This window comes from Canis lupus, chromosome 2 (assembly GCF_003254725.2).
Source record: "Canis lupus dingo isolate Sandy chromosome 2, ASM325472v2, whole genome shotgun sequence".
Classification (NCBI taxonomy): domain Eukaryota; kingdom Metazoa; phylum Chordata; class Mammalia; order Carnivora; family Canidae; genus Canis; species Canis lupus.
In genome coordinates this window covers 28,584,853-28,602,950 of record NC_064244.1, presented here as the reverse complement: position 1 = coordinate 28,602,950, position 18,098 = coordinate 28,584,853, and the positions used below count along the sequence as shown (strand labels likewise).

Sequence of the window (18,098 nt, the reverse complement as noted above, 5' to 3'; positions counted from 1 at the left end):
GGTATGGCCCCAGCTTCTTACTCATCTCTGCACTTCACATTGTTCAAAGGCTATTGCGGAGCCAGAGGGAGGTTAGGGAGGTGACTGCCCCTCACTGTGCCCTGGTGGTGCTAGTGTTCTGTGTATGAGAATGAACGTGATTTCAGGAGGTGTCTTTTCCAGGGTCTTAAACTATGACTTGCCATTGTCACTTGCCTTCTAGAATGGTGTCCTTGAAGCAAGCCGACTCTGGGACAACATGCGGAAGTTGGGGGAATGCAAGGAAGAGGCTTACCAAATGACTCACGATGGTATGCCAGTTCCCACATCTTGCTACCTGTATGCGTGACTGCTCTATGTGCGAGTTCTCACTCTTACTGCTCCCTTCTTGTAGGCTATTTGAAACTCTGGCAGCTGAGCAAGCCTTTGCTTGCCTCTTTTGACGCCATCTTTGTGGACGAGGCCCAGGACTGTACCCCAGGTGATAAACTATTCAGGACATTAGTGGTCTCACACACATAGAAACAACATCCTGATTATGTAAAAGGACACACATGTGAAATGAGTCAATTATTCTTATTTTTCATGAAGAAGAGGTGCAAATGATAATTTAGTTATGCAGAAATCCTTGATTACTTGACTTTGGATTTCGGCAGTTGTCCTTCCTCCCCACTCAAAGCAAATTTATTTTTCTGTAAATGCTTTGCTTCGGTTATTCTTAAAACGTCGACTAAGCGTAGGTCATCAGGCGATTGGAATGTAGACTCATGCTGAGGGGGAGAAGCTAGTCAACTTCGAGTGGACAGTTTGTGTTGTGTGTTTCTCAAGTGGCCGATAGAAAATTGTGTGACTTTGTGGGGTCATTTTTGAGCTCCGAGTTATAATGTTAGAGAAGACAATTTGCCTCATTTTTCATTTGCTTATGTGGTTTTTTTAGACTCCCTCATTTATCCAGGACTAAACACAATCTGTATTCCTAGGCTTAGAAACGGTTTCTCTTGTCCATTATACAGTTGTTTCTTTGCATTGCCTGCGTATCCTGCAGGGAAAGACAACTTTGTTGTCCAGCGCGCCCTGGCTTAGTTCCACAAAGAATTTTCATCTTTTTCTGTCATAAATATGGTTTCTTTTGCTCTGTGAGTTGGCATTCCTTCAGCTCTCTCACTGTCCCTCTTATTGGTTGCAGCTATCATGAACATAGTTCTGTCTCAGCCATGTGGGAAAATCTTTGTAGGGGACCCACATCAGCAGATCTATACCTTCCGTGGTGCAGTCAATGCTCTGTTTACAGTCCCTCACACGCACGTCTTCTATCTCACACAGGTAAGAGCTCTCTCTGCTTCCGAGTCCCCAGAACTGTAGAAGCAAGCTTTGTGGTCTCCCCCGCACCCTCGTTTTTCTGTGGTTAGTGGGGGCCAGGCGCCGTGCAAGGCTGTCTAGTCGGCACACAGCATGTAGTGGATCCTCGCTTCTAAGCAGTGGTGCCCTGTGGTTGTCAGGGGGTCTGCAAAGTCAGAACTGTTTTTACAACGGCATGTGCCATTGTCACTGTGTTCACATTTGCACCGCTGATGCCTTCCCGTGAATCAAGGTGGTGGCACCAAACGGTGCCGGCTGTCACAGTGTTCTTCTTGTAGCGCACTCAGGGTACAACGAACAAAAGAGGTTCAACTCCAGAACATTCCGATGTTCCAGCAGACATGATGAACTGCTAGCCCTTGGGTGTGTCTCTAGTATTCTGTGGGATAAGGGGCCGACGGAAGTGTGTTGGCTGTCTGACGAAGAGCACTTTTGTGATTGAGTTGTGAGCTCAACTGGCTGCTTTTGTGTGTATTTAATGTTGGTACTCGAGAGAACAGCTGACAGACTTGGGTACTTGGCATTTTCTCAAAAATGAAGGAAGTGAGCTGTGACTTCCAGGAAAACAACTGACAAATGTTTGTTGCCAAAGATAAAATTCTTGCTTTCAAGTGAAATAGAAATTTGGAAAACTCGTGTATGCGTGACACCTCGTGGCATCCCTGGTTGTCTGAGAAAGCCGTAACGACCCTCCCCTTGCCCATACCTTTCCGCATGAGGCTGCTGGGGTAGCCCCGTAAACTATTTAGAATTCTTCTACAAAGAAGATTTTTGTCTTCTCTCCCACTTACTTCTTTATTCGATCATTTATTTATATCAGTGTGGACTCGTGGATATTTCATTTTATTTTTTGGGTCATGGCTCCCTCAGAATGGTTCTGTAGCAACAAAGTGCTATTTGTTGAAAGGCTCATGTTTTCTTTAGTATTGTCAATGTTCACCAGAGCGCGTAGCAGTTTATTACTTTAAGTCCTTAGTACATGGCAAAGGGCTGTAAGTACCATGAGATTGGAGACGAGGGTGTCTTTCCAGCTGCAGTGATCAAGGACGTGGGTGTGGGGCCACGTTTTGAAGGGTAGAGAACAACTGGCCATGTGCCAAGGCAGGGGGCATCCAGGGAAGGCTCAGAGAGTGACGATACTTGGGGCTGGCGTGTGGGGCAGTGGTTTTAAATTAACGGTGAGGGAGGCTCAGAGGCGAGATGAGAAACCCTCCTGCCCTCCCTCCATCTTTTGAATAATTGACACTCTCATTTGATTTGATTTGGAAGGAAGGGTAGATTTGCTTAAAAGCTAAGTTTTCCACTGGTCTTGGGGAATGAGAGGAGAAGAGGCTGTTCGGGCCGTGAGGGATGTTCAGAGTGCATGTACTGCCGTTTTCCTCACGTGCTGCTCTTCCTTTTTTGTAGCAAGGGTGTGGCCTGATGAAAGTATGTGGGCAAGAGTCATCTGGCAAGAGGGCGGGAGAGACCGAGTGGGTGAGGCATGGAGTTTGGGCTGCTGAGCTGAGATGGTAGCAGTGGTGAGAAAAAGAGCATAGACCCTCTGGTGGGAGGATCGCCCAGATCTGGATGTGGGGGTAAAGGGTAAAAGAAGAGAGGTAACTGGAGGGTTTCAGGGTGAAAGCTGCAATTTCTGAAAGCTTAGAACTCAAGTCAGCGATGGTCTGATTGGCAAGATTCTTCGATTCCTTGTGAGCGGGTTTACAGTGGGGAATTTGCAAATCCACTTTCCAGATAGGGTGAGTCAGGAATCAACAAGCAGGGTCTTTGCGGGGACAGAAACAGGCGAACCTACTTCAGGGAGGGCTTGTTGACTCCTTTTGTTCCGTCATTTTCTCACAGAGTTTCAGATTTGGCGTGGAAATAGCGTACGTGGGAGCTACCATCTTGGATGTCTGCAAGAGAGTGAGGAAAAAGACTTTGGTTGGAGGAAACCACCAGAGTAAGGCCTTCAGTTACTCTTCATTTATTTGTTACAAAAGTTAGTTTTCCTCTTTACTTGGATTTGCCACAGAGTTTGTGCTCTCTCCCAACAGGTGGCATTAGAGGTGACGCCAAGGGGCAGGTGGCCCTGTTGTCCCGGACCAATGCCAATGTGTTTGATGAGGCTGTGCGGGTGACGGAAGGAGAAGTCCCCGCGAGGATACATCTGATTGGGGTAAGAGTAAATCTCTCCCGACTCCTCCCTGCACAGACACAAACCCAGCAGCCAATGAAAGCATTCAGCTTCATTAGGATTATTACACAAGCAAGCATTTAGGGTTTGGGGCACCATCTGCACCATGACTGAGGTCTTTCCCCCTAGCTGTTCCGATATGTTAGCATTCTTATGAGGAACCAGCAAGGACTGAGGATCCTTTTCTCTGTTCTTTAAAACACTGACACCCTTCTCATTTTTGGCTCTGCAAATGAGGCTGCCGGCCGGCTACCTGCGAGTGTTGTGGTGTGTGGTGTTCATTAGTATAAGGACAAGGGAGCTGCCAACACAGCTGGGAGGCGCTAGTGGGCTCCAGCGTAGAGGGTGTGGACACCTGGGTTCTAGATCTGATTCTGTCACTAACTTTGTGTGGCTTGTGGCAAGTCACCACTTCGGTGTGCCTCATTCTCTCCATCTCTGAGACAAGATTAATGCCTTTACCTGGTTCCCGGGGAAGTTAGGATTAAGTGACACATGTGTGACATTTCTGACTCTTCAAAGCAAAGTTACATGACTAAGAGATGTTCACTCTGTTTATGAAAAACAGTGTTTTTGAGGGCTTCCTGTGTGTGGGCACTCGGTATATACAGTCAGTGAGTCATAATCAAAAGATGTTCTGAATTTTCTCTTTTTTTTAATTGATAAAGATTATCCAGCCAAATTATGGAAGCTTTGGAAATTAAAAGGAAAAAAAAAACCTCACGCTCAATCTCAGTATTTCAGATAACAATTTTCCCTTTTGCTGTTCATGTCTGTGTCTTTATAGACACACATTTCTACATAATTGGAATTATAATGTACCTAAAAATGTGTTCTTTTTTTTACTCCACATGTAAGCATCTTTTCTTTCATGTTTCTACGTGAACGACTACAGTATTTCATCTAGTGGTTATAGCGTAGTTTAAGCATTTTTTGTTATTGTTAGAAAATAGCACTCTTGGAGTGTGGCCCACGTGGGGCATGGTAGACAGTAAGTGGTTGTGGTCCCTCTGTCACACCCACGTGTCGCCTGAAGCATGTGGCAGCACTCTCGATCACATCTGCTCTCCAACTACGATATGTGCTGGCTTATTTCAGTCTCTGTTTGATGTCAGCGGTTTTTATGTCTCTTCCCCAAATGATGACAGGTCCTTGGAGGGTGGTGCCTCAGTCACGGGTTTCTTCTGCGCGGGGGTCCTGGACAGTGCTTGGCATGTGCTTTTAGGTAGAAGGGGCTATGCTGTGATACAGGCAGGGCTCCCCCACCCCCCCAGGAGCTAAGCTTTTAAACCACACGACAGTCTGGACCTGTGGGCATCTCTAGCTTAGGTCTTCCTCCAAAGACACAGTGGTAAGTCCTGATGTTCCGCACGCAGTGTTCAGGTATCCTTGGAGTCTCCACTGCAGCCGTGTTTCTGTTCCTGAAAGGTAGATGGTTTCAGGTGCCCCTTTTTGACAAGAGAGCAACCTACAGCTGGGTCTTCCCTGTCACCCTATTTTTTTTTTTAAACAGAGGAAGAGTTTGAGGTCACTTCGCACTTGATAATCCCAAGTGCTCAGGCTGCGTGGTAACCTCAGTGCCCTTGTGCTTGATGACATTTCCTCCTTCCTTTCTGATTGCTCTGGGTGTGATCTGAGATCCATTTGCAAGAAAACATCTCATTTCAAAATCCCATCTCTACATTTGCTTTCACCTGTTTTGTTAAAACAACAATAACGAAACAAAACGGAAAATAACAAAAAAACAAAAATGCCACCAAAACACTTTTTCAGGGGATTAAATCATTTGGATTGGACAGAATCATTGATATTTGGATCCTTCTTCAGCCAGAGGAAGAACGGAAGAAACGTGAGTACCCTCGTGGCCGCGGTGGCAGTCGGCAGCATGCCAGTGATGAGGGCCAGGAGCGGGTGGGCTGGTTCGGAGTCGCCTCCTGGAGAAGAGGTGGAGCTAGTGTGGCTCTCTTGCCACCTGGAGTGGGAGGCTGAGGTCTCCTGTCTGCAGAGGTACCGAGAGCTCCTTCTAGACCCTTGTCTCAGGAGTCTGAACTTCCTCCTATTGTTGGTCCCGGAGGCTGTCTGCCCCTGTAGCTGCCCCACTGACACCTCTGCATGGGCCCCATGTGGCTGTTGCTAACATCTTGCAGTGCATTTCCTTTCCACGCTGCGCTGGTTCACATCCCTGTGAAGTGGGTGAAGATGTCAAGGGTTGGGCCCTCAAGCCTCAGTGTGGAGACAGAGAGGCTAAGGCATAGGTCCTTTTGGACTTGCCCAGGGTCACACAGTAGGTTAGTGAAGGAGTCGGTACTAGAACCCGGATCTCCAAGCTTCAGGATGGTTTTCAAGGGTGCTGTTGGCTAGGAATGGGGAGCTGTGGCTGTGGTAGCTCACCGAGCCCTGTCGTGTTAACCCGAACGTGTGTCCTCCTCAGAGAACCTCGTTATCAAAGACAGGTTTATTAGAAGATGGGTACACAGGGAAGGCTTTAGTGGCTTCAAGAGATACGTGACGGCAGCCGAGGATAAGGAGCTGGAAGCCAAGATTGCAGTCGTTGAAAAGTATAACATCAGGATTCCAGAGCTGGTGGAGAGGATAGAGAAGTGCCACATAGAAGACCTGGACTTTGCAGGTGTGGACAACAGTGGGTTCTTCACTTCCCAGCGGGAGGAGGGTCAGATGGTCTTCTTCCTGCGGGAGTACTTGAGGTGGCCCGGTGGGGCTTTGCTGCATCCCGGGGAGCCTGGGAGGAAGGGGAGCAGAGCTGCTGTTCCTCCCCAGGGGCCCTTCCTTTCCGTCCTGGCTCCAAGGCCGCAGAAGGGGGCCTTCCAGTCTCAGCTCTGCCCCCATGTATGACTCTGACTCTGCTAGAGGCCCCCCGGGGCTCTTCTGTCCCTTTGCCCGCAGATGCAGGGGGTGGGCATGTTCCTGCGAGCTCCAAGGTGGGATTCGGGTACTAACGCGCCCACCGTGAACTTCCCACTTTTGCCATCTTTTTATTTCTCTCTCCCTCTCTCTCTTTTTCTTTCTTTCCTGATTGTTCTTTCCTGTTTTCCCCTTGCCCCCCTTCCCCCAGAGCAACATGCAGGTGAGGAAATGTTGTGGCCGCATCCTTAGTTTTAGGAGCCTAGCGGGAAGAGCCCGCTTTTCTTTTCCTCTCTGGTCCCTTCCCCTGCCAAGCCCCCATCTAACTGTGCTCTCTTTTTATTCCAGAGTACATTTTGGGCACCGTGCATAAAGCCAAAGGCTTGGAATTTGACACTGTGCATGTTCTGGATGATTTTGTGAAGGTGCCTTGTGCCAGGCACAACCTCGCACAGCTGCCCCACTTCCGAGTTGGTAAGGAGCCTCTGTGTGAGCCGCCTGCTGGGGGTGCTTCCTTGGGTTGCCTTGCTTTTTGTTGGGTGGTGTGGCCTCTTGGCAGGATCCTCTTCAAAGGAAAAACACCCACCTCCTGGTTCTAAGTTTTTTATTGTCCTACTGTGTGTTTTTGAAAATCGAGGGCTGCCAGTAGGGCAGGGTTGTGCTTATGGTGGTCCTGTTCCCCCTGGCATTAACTCTCAGATTTGGGCTTTTCACCATCAGTTATTGGGTACCCAGCCTCATAGAAGCTTTAAAAACATACAATTTACCTGCTCACCAAAGTGTTGTTGGTTTTGTTTTTTAAAGATTTTATTTTAGAGAGAGAATGACATAGCAAGAGAGAGCAGGGGCTGGAGGGGGAGAGGGTGAGGGAGAAGCAGGCTCCCCGCTGAGCAGGGAGCCCAATACAGGACTCGATCCCAGGACCCCAAGATCATGACCTGAGCTGAAATCAAGATATTTAAGCAACTGCGCCCCCTAGGCACCCCCCCAAGTGTTGTTTTTTAAAATTAAATCTCATTTTTACTAAAGGGGCCAGGAAATCATAAAAAAAAAATAAGCACTTTGTATCATTTGTCTGCTTTTATATAAATTTATACTCAAGGCGAGTTGTTATGCTCTGAGTGTGCGATTATTTTGGTTTTAAATCTTAGGATTAAAACATGTGAAGTTTTTCTATAAACAAACATTCTATTAACCGTGCACTCAGAATTTGGGGCATAGCATACATTGGCAGCCTGAAAATAGAAATGCTAAAAACTCCTGGTCTCTGGTGGAATACATTCCTAACATTACAGAAGGACGTGGTGCTGAAGATAACTTAGAGCAGAGTTGGGGGAGGGAGGGGCCCTAGGCAACGGTGGCTCCATATTGGGTGAAGAAAAGTTTATCTAATATGCTGCTACCTTTTTTTTTTCTTACTGGCCAGTGCCTGTTTATATAATTTTTTGTTTATAACAGCTTTATTGAGGTCTAATTCCCATACCGTACAGTCTGCCCATTTAAAGCGCACAGTCGGGCACCTGGGTGGCTCAGTCGGTTGAGTGTCTTTGGCTCCGGTCGTGATCCCGGGGTCCTGGGATTGAGTCCCACATCAGGCTTCCTGCTCAGCGAGGAGTCTGCTTCTCTCTCTGCCCTTCACCTCCCTTATGCTCTCTCTGTCCCAGTCTCTGCCTCTCTCTCAAATAAATAAAATCCTAAAAAAAAATAAAGCACACAGTTGAATGGCTTTCAGTGTATTCACAGATAGCCGCTCGATGCTGCGTTCTCACTGTTGTACTGGGTGTGGTGACTGTCAGGGGAGAGGCTTCAGGGGCAGCAGAGCCTTGTGATGTGTGTTTCTTCTCTGCTTGTTGTATGATAGCCCGACATTTCCAGGTTGGACTGGGTTGGAGAGAAAGACAGTGTCAGGAATAGGGAAGAATGTGGACCTTGGAGATTAGCAACCTTGAGTTCAGCCCCTGGGCTCTTGCTCAGCCTTGGCCCATGTGTCCAAGTGATTTGGGCCCTGTGAGCCTCAGTTTCCCCATCAGTCCCACACAACTGTCATGAAGAGACCTGGGAGGATGAATGAAAACATGCACCAGGCATGATGGATATTGCATGACCAGTGATCAGGCTCCCGGGATTTCCCAGTAGCTGCACATATTAAAACTCAGCATTTTGTGCCACCAGTCTGTGAGGTTTTTGTTTATTTTTGGAGGCTTTTGAGCTGATACCTTTCTTCCCTTCACTTTCTTTAGAGTCGTTTTCTGAGGATGAATGGAATTTACTGTATGTTGCAGTAACCCGTGCCAAGAAGCGTCTCATCATGACCAAATCTTTGGAGAACATTTTGACTTTAGCTGGGGTAAGAGGAACCAGTTACACAAGTTAATTTAGCAACATCCAGATTTTACTGGGTTTCAGTAAGGGATCAAACTTGTTGAAAGGGGTCAACCAAAGGCCTGCAGAGGCCTTTGGTTCAGGCTCTGGGGTTGAAAGAGAAGGGGCTTCTTTTGCTCAAGAGGACAGGGGCTCTCAGTGCAGGAAGAGTTGAAATCAAACATGTAGGTTCTTTTCTCAATTCTTTCCTGATTCAGCTTGAAGTGTTCTTTTTAGAATATCAACTGTGTTCATGTGTTTCTTTTCTTTTTTTTTTTAAGATTTTGTTTATTTAAGATTTTATTTATTCATTCATGAGGGACACAGAGAGAGAGAGAGAGAGAGAGAGAGGGAGAAACCCAGGCAGAGGGAGAAGCAGCCTCCTTGTGGGGAGCCCAATGTGGGACTTGATCCTGGGATCACACCCTGAGCTGAAGGCAGATGCTCAGCCACTGAGCCACCCAGGCGCCCCTGTTCACGGGTTTCTTAATTTCTCCCTTGCTCAGTTTGTGCTCACCACTCTTGGGGCAACAGCAGCAGGAATGTTTTCTGGGTCTGCCCTCCTCCTCGCCCCTTCCCTAGTCCCCACAACTTTGAACCCACAACTGCTGCTTTGAACCCACAACTGCTGCTGCTGCCACCACCAGACTTCTTCCTGGGAATGTCCCTGGGGGAGGGGAGAATGAATATGCAGGCTGAGATGTGGGGAAAGTGTGGGCACTTGCTCTTTATCCCCTACAAACCAGCCTGCCCCACCACTATTTCCAGCTCCTTCCTGCCTTTCAGAGGTGGGAGGAGAAGCCAGTTAGTCATTTCAACCCAGTTGGAAACTTCAGCAGACACTTGAGCTCACGGGGGTTGTCTAGTCCATCTTTCCGTGAACCAGTTAAGCCAAAACCTAGAACTTAAGTGTAAAAGTTACCGTGAATACTCCTTTCTCTGCCATCTCGAGAACAGAGAAGGTTTCGTATAGCAGAAGCGCCGAATCTCACGCTCTCTCGAGGGGATGAGAACCCTGGGAGCTGTGGAGTCCAAGCAGTGCCACCAGAACCTCAGGGCAGGAATCACTTTTTATTGTCATTGAGAGATGTGTGTGGAGATCACTCGTTGCTGTTCACACAGCTCTTCTCATCCCTTGAGACTGCTGAGGAGTACTCACTGGGTCAGCATGTCGTGGTTGGCGCGGCCCCACACGATGGCTGCTGGGTTCTTTGCAAGTCCTTTGCCTTCATTGATAACGCCACAAGGCGTCACAAGGCACAAGTCATTTTCTGGTTTGCAGGTGTGTCCTGGGGAACACATTCTAGAATCTCAATTTCTAGGTAAAGGATAAATGGATATGTGATTTTTCTAGATACTGCCAAATTGTTGACAGAGATTTTGACACCTCAGCCTCCCACCAGGTACATAGAGGAGTCGGAAAGGCTTTTTAAAGCTAGTTGAGGGACGCCTGGGTGGCTCAGCCATTAAGCGTCTGCCTTTGGCTCGGGGCGTGATCCTGGGGATCCGGGATGGAGTCCCACATTGGGCTCCCTGCATGGAGCCTGCTTCTGTCTCTGCCTGTGTCTCTGCCTCTCTCTCTGTGTCTCTCATGAATAAATAAAATCTTAAAAAAAAATAAAGCTAGTTAAATACTCATCAGTTGGTTATTATGTATATTTTATGGGGAACGTGAATTTTTCCTCATAAAGAAAAGGACATGGAATCTAAAGAAATACTTCCCCCTTTACTGAGTCTGAGTTGGAAAACATCTGCTGTTCACAGAAGTGCTCTGAGGAAGCCCCAGAAACGTGGCCCATCCATGTGCCCAGATGTTTGGGTCTGAAAGTCCTTGCGTGAGAGGGAATACTTCTGCTTTTTATCACAGCTTGCGACTCTGTTTGGAGACATCCTCTTTGGAAGTGGCTAAGTCCACCCTCTGCTCAGCGGGGAGGCTGTGGGGATTTTGAAGGCTCTGTGGATGGGAGTAGGGTAATAATTTAGAGAATGTGAAAGCACATGAACGGTGGAGTCCTGCATGCTGAGGCTTTGGAGCAGAAGGAGCCATTGGTTCCTGCTACCTAGAGTGAGAAACCATTTTGGTCTCGTAACCAAGATTTGGCCAGGCAGCCTCTTTTTCCTCTGACCCCCGTAGAAAATGTAGCTCATTCCCAGCCTTTTTGTTCCTTTGTTTCTTTAAGTTTTGAGGAAGTGAAGGGAATCATTACAGTTTTGTATTAAGTGTCATGAAGTCCTGCTGGTTGCTCAGAGACAGCTTCTCAGCCTTCCAGAATCTGAGATTCTTTTTTTTTTCCCTTTTAAAGATTTTATTTATTTATTTGAGAGAGTACGCACAAGCAGGGGGAGGAGAAGAGGGAGAAGCAGACTCCCGCTGAGCTGGGAGCCTGACTCAGGGCTCTATCCCTGCACCCCAGGATTGTGACCTGAGCCAGTGGCAGACACTCAACTGACAGAGTTCTGACTCACAGAATCTGAGATTCGTAATGCACGTTGCACAGGCACGTCCTCAAAACAGTGCTTGGCACATAGGTGGTGCTCAGGAAATGTCTGTGCTCTGGATGAAAGCAGCATCCCTCCTGGCCTCAGGCTGGGGGTCCTGATTCCACAGGCCCTGGGTCAGACTGCCTCGGCTCACAGCTCTGCTCTCTCGGCCTGACACTCTGGGCAAGTCACCTGGCACTCTGTGCTTCTGTGTCCTAATCTGTAAAACTGGCACAATGGCAGGACTTACACCCCAGAGGAGGGGTTAGAGATGGCTCTTGGTGGCCTGATGGGGTACCTGCTGTGGTGGTTTGGGAGGATGCAGGGGTCCTCTGAGGCAGTTACTTGTCTTTGAGACGTTCAGCTCCAGGAGGGGGAGGTATCGAGGGGAGAACTGCCATCTGAGGAGGAGCATGGAGTCATGGCAGGCACCCATTCATTCAGCAGTGTTTGAGGTGTGGTTTTTACCTGACAGAAGTTCTGTTGTTGTGTGCCTCCTTGCCATGTAGCTTTGTATTTACAGATTGTAGGACAGAGCGACTCATGTTGCTTGGTGCTGGGAGGGCACAGATCCTGGACTTAGACTTGGGTTTGAGTCCCACATCTGCTGTGATCTACCTCTGTGATCTTTTACATAAGTGACTAATTTCTCAGCTATCGTGCCCTCCTCTCTGCCATGGGGACGATGACAGAGCGTTGGTGAGGATTATACATATGGCACTTCATAAGCCAAGGACCTAACTGCATATAAAGAACCAGTGTGTTTCAAACCAAAGCAGCCTGGAAGCATTTAAGGAAGTAGTGTTATCATGTGGCTTTGGGTTCCTGAAGGCTACGGCTTCTAATGAAGCTTTGGGGTAAGCATTGCTTTTCTTCCTTGGGATAGTGTTTGCAGCAACTGGCACTGCTCCTTCTGCCTGGACCTTACCAAGTGCCATAAGCCCCTTGGCAGTTCCCTGGATGATGGCGTTTCCCAGCAGCTACGGTCTTTGTACCTATGGAAGTAGTCGATACCAGGATGTCACTAAAGAGTGGAGAGGGGCTTGATCGATTCACCCATTCACTCAGTTGACAAAGTAGATTTATAGAGACCCAGTTATGTGCCAAGCACTGAAGTTCATGCTGGGGAGTATAGGTAACAAAACTGGTATGCTTCACGATCTCATGGACTTTACTGTGTGGGAGGGATGCCATTAGTCAGCTTTAGATCCACCAGCAAGATTTGGGGAGTTGGAGAGTCTACCGCTTTTACACGTGCTATAATCACGCCTTGGGCCAGATGGGAAGTTATCTCTGTCCCACCGTAGCACCATGTCTGTCAGCGCAGCAATGACAGATTGTCTTCAAACTAATTGTCCGTATAGGAAGACTGATTTTTCCCATTATGTTTGGGGTTTTAAAGGTTCATTTTCTTTTTTTAGCTTTTAGAAATAGACCGTGAGACGATTCATTTGCCTAGTGGGATTCCTCTGTGTCGTAAAGATCTTATTTATGTATGGGAAGTGGAAGTTCTCCCTAAAGAGCATGGTCCGTGCCCAACAGGATTTGTAGCCTGGTGGAATTTGATAAACTGATTGTAAAATTCACATGGACGGATAGCCCAGGAATAGCCAGTCAGGGGAAGAATGTAGTGTGGGAACTTGTGGGTGGATAGTCTGAGTGTAAAGACATGCTAATGAAAGCAGAAGAGACGGGTCAATGGGAGTTCCCAGAAAGTTACAAGGATATGTGGGAACTTCACTTGTCATAGCTAGGAGTTACACATGGTAGGGAAAGAATGTGCTGGAGTAGTTGGCTTTCCATATGGAAAAAAGTCAAGTTAAATTCTTTATACCCTCATCATAGATTCCAACTGGATTAAAGACCTAATGTAAGAAAACAGTTTTAGAAATGTCAGAAAAAGGGGCAGCCCCCGTGGCTCAGCGGTTTAGCGCCCCCTTCAGCCCAGGGCGTGATCCTGGAGGCCCGTGATCAAGTCCCATGTTGGGCTTCCTGCATGGAGCCTGCTTCTCCCTCTGCCTGTGTCTCTGCTTCTCTGTTTCTCTTTGTGTCTCTCATGAATGAATAAATAAAATCTAAAAAAAAAAAAAGTCAGAAAAATACCTTAGGATAAGGAAGGTTTTCTTCATAACCTTGACATAAGAATGGGAAGTCCTGTAAGTTCTATAACAGTTATATCAAAATGTAAAACTTCAGGGCGAAAAAGTAATAGGCAACATTTAATTAATCTTTAGGAAACATCCTTTGAGATGTGTGTTTTGCCAAGTTTTCTCAGAGTTTGGCAGCAAGCAAAACCCATCTCTGCCCTCCTGGAGCTTATGTAACTGCAGAGAGTAGGACTGGCAAAGGTCATAAAGAACTATAGATTTGTAACACATAGGCCACTTAGTAGTTGTGTAGGTAAAAGATACAAATGAGAAGTTCACAGAAAAAAGGAGCCCTTGTGGCCAGTGCATAGAATAAAAAACCAAACCAAAACAAAAAAACCCCTCTGTCATAGCCCAGGAAACACAAACTAAAATAATCACGTTGGTAAAAATGAAAACATTTGACCTTTTCAGCTATTGGCAAAAATCATATGGAAGGCGGGCACCATCCTGGTACTGGTGGGAAAATGTGCACCGCCACTGCTCAGGAGTTTTCGCTGGAGCCAACCCTGGTTCTAAAGTGTGGTCGAGGGCCTTCCGGGCACTTGACAGAGCCTAGCTCCTCACGCAGATACTATGCATGTCCCTGAACCCACGTTCGTTGATGTCTCCAGACGCCGTCATTGAGACATGAGTATGCAGCAAGGAATGGGTTTCTTCAAGAGGCAGCCACAGGAGGGGAGGGGGGAGGAGGGCCGAGTAAGCCTCCAGCTGCCTCCTGGAAGCCGGAGAGAAGGCAAGGACTCAGAAAATCCGAAGGCACACAACAAAGGCCTGGGCACCGCCCTGCTAACCCTTTGTTCTGAGGTTCAGTCCCCACTGTCTTTGGTCTTTCCTCGTTCCTGAGGGACTTGGAAGGATGACCCCAGCACCTACTTTCTGCTCAAAGGAGGCAGAGATCAGGGTTTGAGGAATGGAAGCCTGCTCTCTTTTAGAAAAACGCTTTAGTTCCAGGTTGAAACCCAACATCCTGCATTAGTGAGATTTTTATACCTTGGTTACTAGTTTTCATAGGGCATTTGATCTTGTTTTGTCTAGGGCCTCAGGGGAGTCGTTGTAACCGGGTAGCTTGTTGTATTGATCAACTGCTTTCTTCAGACAAGCTCTCCTAAGTAGTAGTTTCAGGTCCACTGGAGGCTCTCGGTTGCGAGCAGGGTTCTTTGGGAGATTGTCCTTGCTTGACGGGGTATAGGGAACCTGTGGATTCAGTAATCTGCTTGTGAGCCTTCCCAGCTTCATTCCCTGAAGAACCGTGGTCGGCAGTACCTCATATGGTGCTGATGAGGTTGGAGCTGGTCTTCTCGATGCCTCCACCACCTGTCTGGGATTCAGGCCACACAAGGGCACATCTGTGGGGCATGTCAACCTGCCTGATGCAGACATAGTGAATGTACCTGTGTCCAACCCCCTAATGTGAGCCTTGTCAGGAATTCCTAAGTCATGGAAAGTGTAGAAAGAACCTTCCAGGTAACACATCATAGGGGCTTAACCAAAGCCACCTCACCTCTAAGGGCTGCTCTTAGTTGACACAGTGCAGCCAGCAAGGCTTAGTCCAGTTTAACAGGCAGGCAAACCTTCAACGACCCTTAATTCTCAACTAGAATCTAACACCCATGGAGGTGTGTAATTGTAACAGTTTCTGTAAAATCACCCTCATTTTCAAAGATAGCCAAATGAAGATGATTCTGTTTGTAAAATTAAGTCCAGTTTTAACACAGTTGGCCTAATTGTTCACCTAAGCATGGCCAGAATAGTGATTGGCTTGTTGTTACTGTTTTTAAAAATATGCTGTGCTGGAACTTTCCATAGGAGTATCAGATTGAGCTTTTAACAGCGTCTCAAGGTGAAGAAGACAAGCCAAATACTTGCCACCACACTTTGTCTGCAATATCTACAGATTTGGGTGAATTCCTGTCTTTGAAGTCCCCAAATACCTTGAGGTTCCTGCACCTGCCAGGAGGTACCCTTTATTCCCATAGCAAGGCTGCTGGGCACCCTGTGACAAGGTCCACGCCAATTTTTCCAGGGGGTTTCATTGGCTCCATGAAGTCATCCTTAGTTCCTCAGAGCTGTCTGGTCACGTCTGAGCCTTTGCCTGCGTCCCTTAACTGTGACATGCCTGTCAAAGCCTTGGTAACATAACCAGTGTTTCCAGTTGTGTTCTGTCATAGAGACCAGATTCTTACTGAACTTACAGAAATAATTACATTGCTATGAAAATAAGAATAGTCACTGGGAGTTTCTGAATCCTGGAGGCATCTGGCTGGGAGAAAAAGATAAATGTCATATTTGTTTCCAAAGAAATATTTTACTGAATTGCTGGAAGTCACAGCCTTAAATCTGGAAGATCAAACGGGACCAGTGACATTTCAAGCAAAAATCTGTTGGAATGAAGTTTTCCCATTAGTTCCAAATCTTTAGCAGGAGTGAGGACTCTCAGCTGTGGGGAATTCGGCCCACAGCCCTCAGCTGCCACCAGGGATGCCCTCTACCCAGGTGGTCACATCCCATGACTATCTGCCCCAGAGTAGGATGTCCTGAAAGGTAATCCAACTTTTGGATTGTACCTCAGAGAATCACTAAGGTTTCTGTTGATGCCGAATCACTGCTCCACTGCTATCTGATCTTGTGCTCCCTCTCCTCCCCTCTGCCCCCTCTCCCCAACCTATTATCCCCCCCAGGTGTCGATCACGCTCTAATAGACTTTACATAGTGAGTCTCCATGGTCTTAGTCCTGACAATACACAAAATTCTTTTCCAAAGATTTCCCTTCTTACAGACTTTCTAAAGCTTAACAGAATTGTTTCCTTTATTTCCAGTAAACCAACAACCTTAAATTAACTTTAATTCCAAGTATTTTCCAAACAACATTTGGGTTAGTTTCTCCTAAGAAACTAACTTAGTCTAACTTAGTCTTTCTAACTAAGTCTTTCTAACTAAGTCTAAGTTAGTCTTTCTAAGTTGAATGCCCAATTTTTTCCAAGCGTTTGCCTTTAAACAAACTAGATATGTTTTACAAATTAATTTTAGCAAACCATCTAGAGGTAGAGGGGTGCCTGGGTGGCTCATTTGGTGAAGCCTCTGACTTTGGCTCAGGTCATGATCTCAGGGTTTCAGGATCGAGCACTGTGTTGGGCTCTACACTCAGCAGGGGAGTCTGTGTGTCCAGCTCCCTCTGCCTCTGCCCTTCCCCCTGGGATCCTGCTCTCTCACATGCACGTTCTCTCTCTCTCTCTCTCTCTCTCTCTCTCTCTCTCAAATAAATAAATAAATAAAATCTTCATAAAAAAATACCATCCGGAGGTAGAGAAAATAGCTCACATTTACAACATGCACGAACACAGAAATACACGAACAAGATGTCGTCAAAATCTTAGAGGCCCAATCTCCAAATCCCTCCCTTTTACAAAACAATTGTAAGATGGTATTATATGATTTATGGATTTGTTGGTCATTTTTCTCCAGAGTCTAATGACTCTTGTAGCCAACCAGTGTCACAAAAAATGGATGCCCAGTTTTCGAGAATGCAGACCAGAGGGTAGACTTTGCATGTGGGGCAAAGTATCATTTCCCATTTTTCAAGTAGAACATGGCTGGTTTTATTCAAAGATACCAAAAGCTAAGGCAACAAGCACACCAAAGTCCTGAGTGACTCCGTACGCACTGGTTCTTCCCCAAAGTCAGGGCTTCACAGGCTGAACCAGACAGCTTCTCCAGCCTTTGCTTAAGAAAAGGAGGCTAAGAGGCACTGGAACAGGAGGAGGAAACCTAAGAGCAAACCAAATGGGAGGAAGAAACAAGTTGGTGTGCCATCAGGTAGGAAGAACTCCCCAAGAGATGTCTACCCAAATGGAACCCAAAAACTATTTCCTTGCCACAAGAGTTAAACACCAAATATTGGCCGCACTCTGTCAGGATGAAGCCCCAGGGACAGACCTTAGAACAGAGAGCCCAGGCAGCTGCTTGGATTAGTCACCAGACTGTGCCACTGGCCAGCAACGAGCCATCAGCGAAGAGCTCCTGGCCGGCTCCCCAGATCTGAAGCCGAACCCAAGCTCGTCTGCCCAATGCACAGCAAAGACAGAGACATCAAGTATGCAGCAAGGAAAGGCGTTGTTGGGGGCAAGCCTCAAAAGGAGGAGAGTCAGAGAAATTTAAGGGCAAATGGAAAAGGCTTGGATAAAAAATTGGCAGCCATGATTATGAGTCCTTTCGACCTTTCAGCTGCCAGTTTCATACATATGTTGTGCTGTTTGTAGGATACTAGGAAGCCCTCCGCCCTCTCACTCAGGTGCAGTGTTTTTCAGAGGCCACATGGCATATGTTGTCACTACAGGCTGAACACAGAAGCAGAGATGACAGGACAGTTGTCTTCCTTTAGGCCATACACAAAAGGAGATTTGCAAAAATGTAAAAACTATGCTACTCTTCGAAGTTTTTTTTTTCCCCTGAAAATGCAGTTGTTTTTCATAAAAATATGTTAACATGATAGGTATAATTGTGATTCTTTTTTTTTGTAATTGTGATTTTTTTTTTATTTTTTTTATTTATTTATGATAGTCACACAGAGAGAAAGAGAGAGAGAGGCAGAGACATAGGCAGAGGGAGAAGCAGGCTCCATGCACCGGGAGCCCGATGTGGGATTCGATCCCGGGTCTCCAGGATCGCGCCCTGGGTCAAAGGCAGGCGCTAAACCGCTGCGCCACCCAGGGATCCCCTGTAATTGTGATTCT

The 18,098-nt window shown here is 47.0% G+C and overlaps 1 protein-coding gene across 3 annotated transcripts in view; it reads left to right on the top strand.

Annotated features, from left to right (window-relative positions):
- FBH1 (F-box DNA helicase 1) overlaps nucleotides 1-18,098 on the top strand; it is a 47,227-nt gene that overhangs the window by 26,325 nt on the left and 2,804 nt on the right. For 2 of the 3 annotated variants that reach the window (XM_025445504.3, XM_025445506.3), the window contains 9 exons: nucleotides 203-290; nucleotides 374-460; nucleotides 1,166-1,302; nucleotides 3,181-3,280; nucleotides 3,375-3,496; nucleotides 5,288-5,363; nucleotides 5,946-6,143; nucleotides 6,725-6,850; nucleotides 8,617-8,723. In XM_025445504.3, coding sequence (XP_025301289.1) covers nucleotides 203-290; nucleotides 374-460; nucleotides 1,166-1,302; nucleotides 3,181-3,280; nucleotides 3,375-3,496; nucleotides 5,288-5,363; nucleotides 5,946-6,143; nucleotides 6,725-6,850; nucleotides 8,617-8,723 — 1,041 coding nt within the window. The remainder of the gene's footprint in view (nucleotides 1-202; nucleotides 291-373; nucleotides 461-1,165; nucleotides 1,303-3,180; nucleotides 3,281-3,374; nucleotides 3,497-5,287; nucleotides 5,364-5,945; nucleotides 6,144-6,724; nucleotides 6,851-8,616; nucleotides 8,724-18,098) is intronic. The other variant, XM_035713166.2, reaches the window with a different exon arrangement.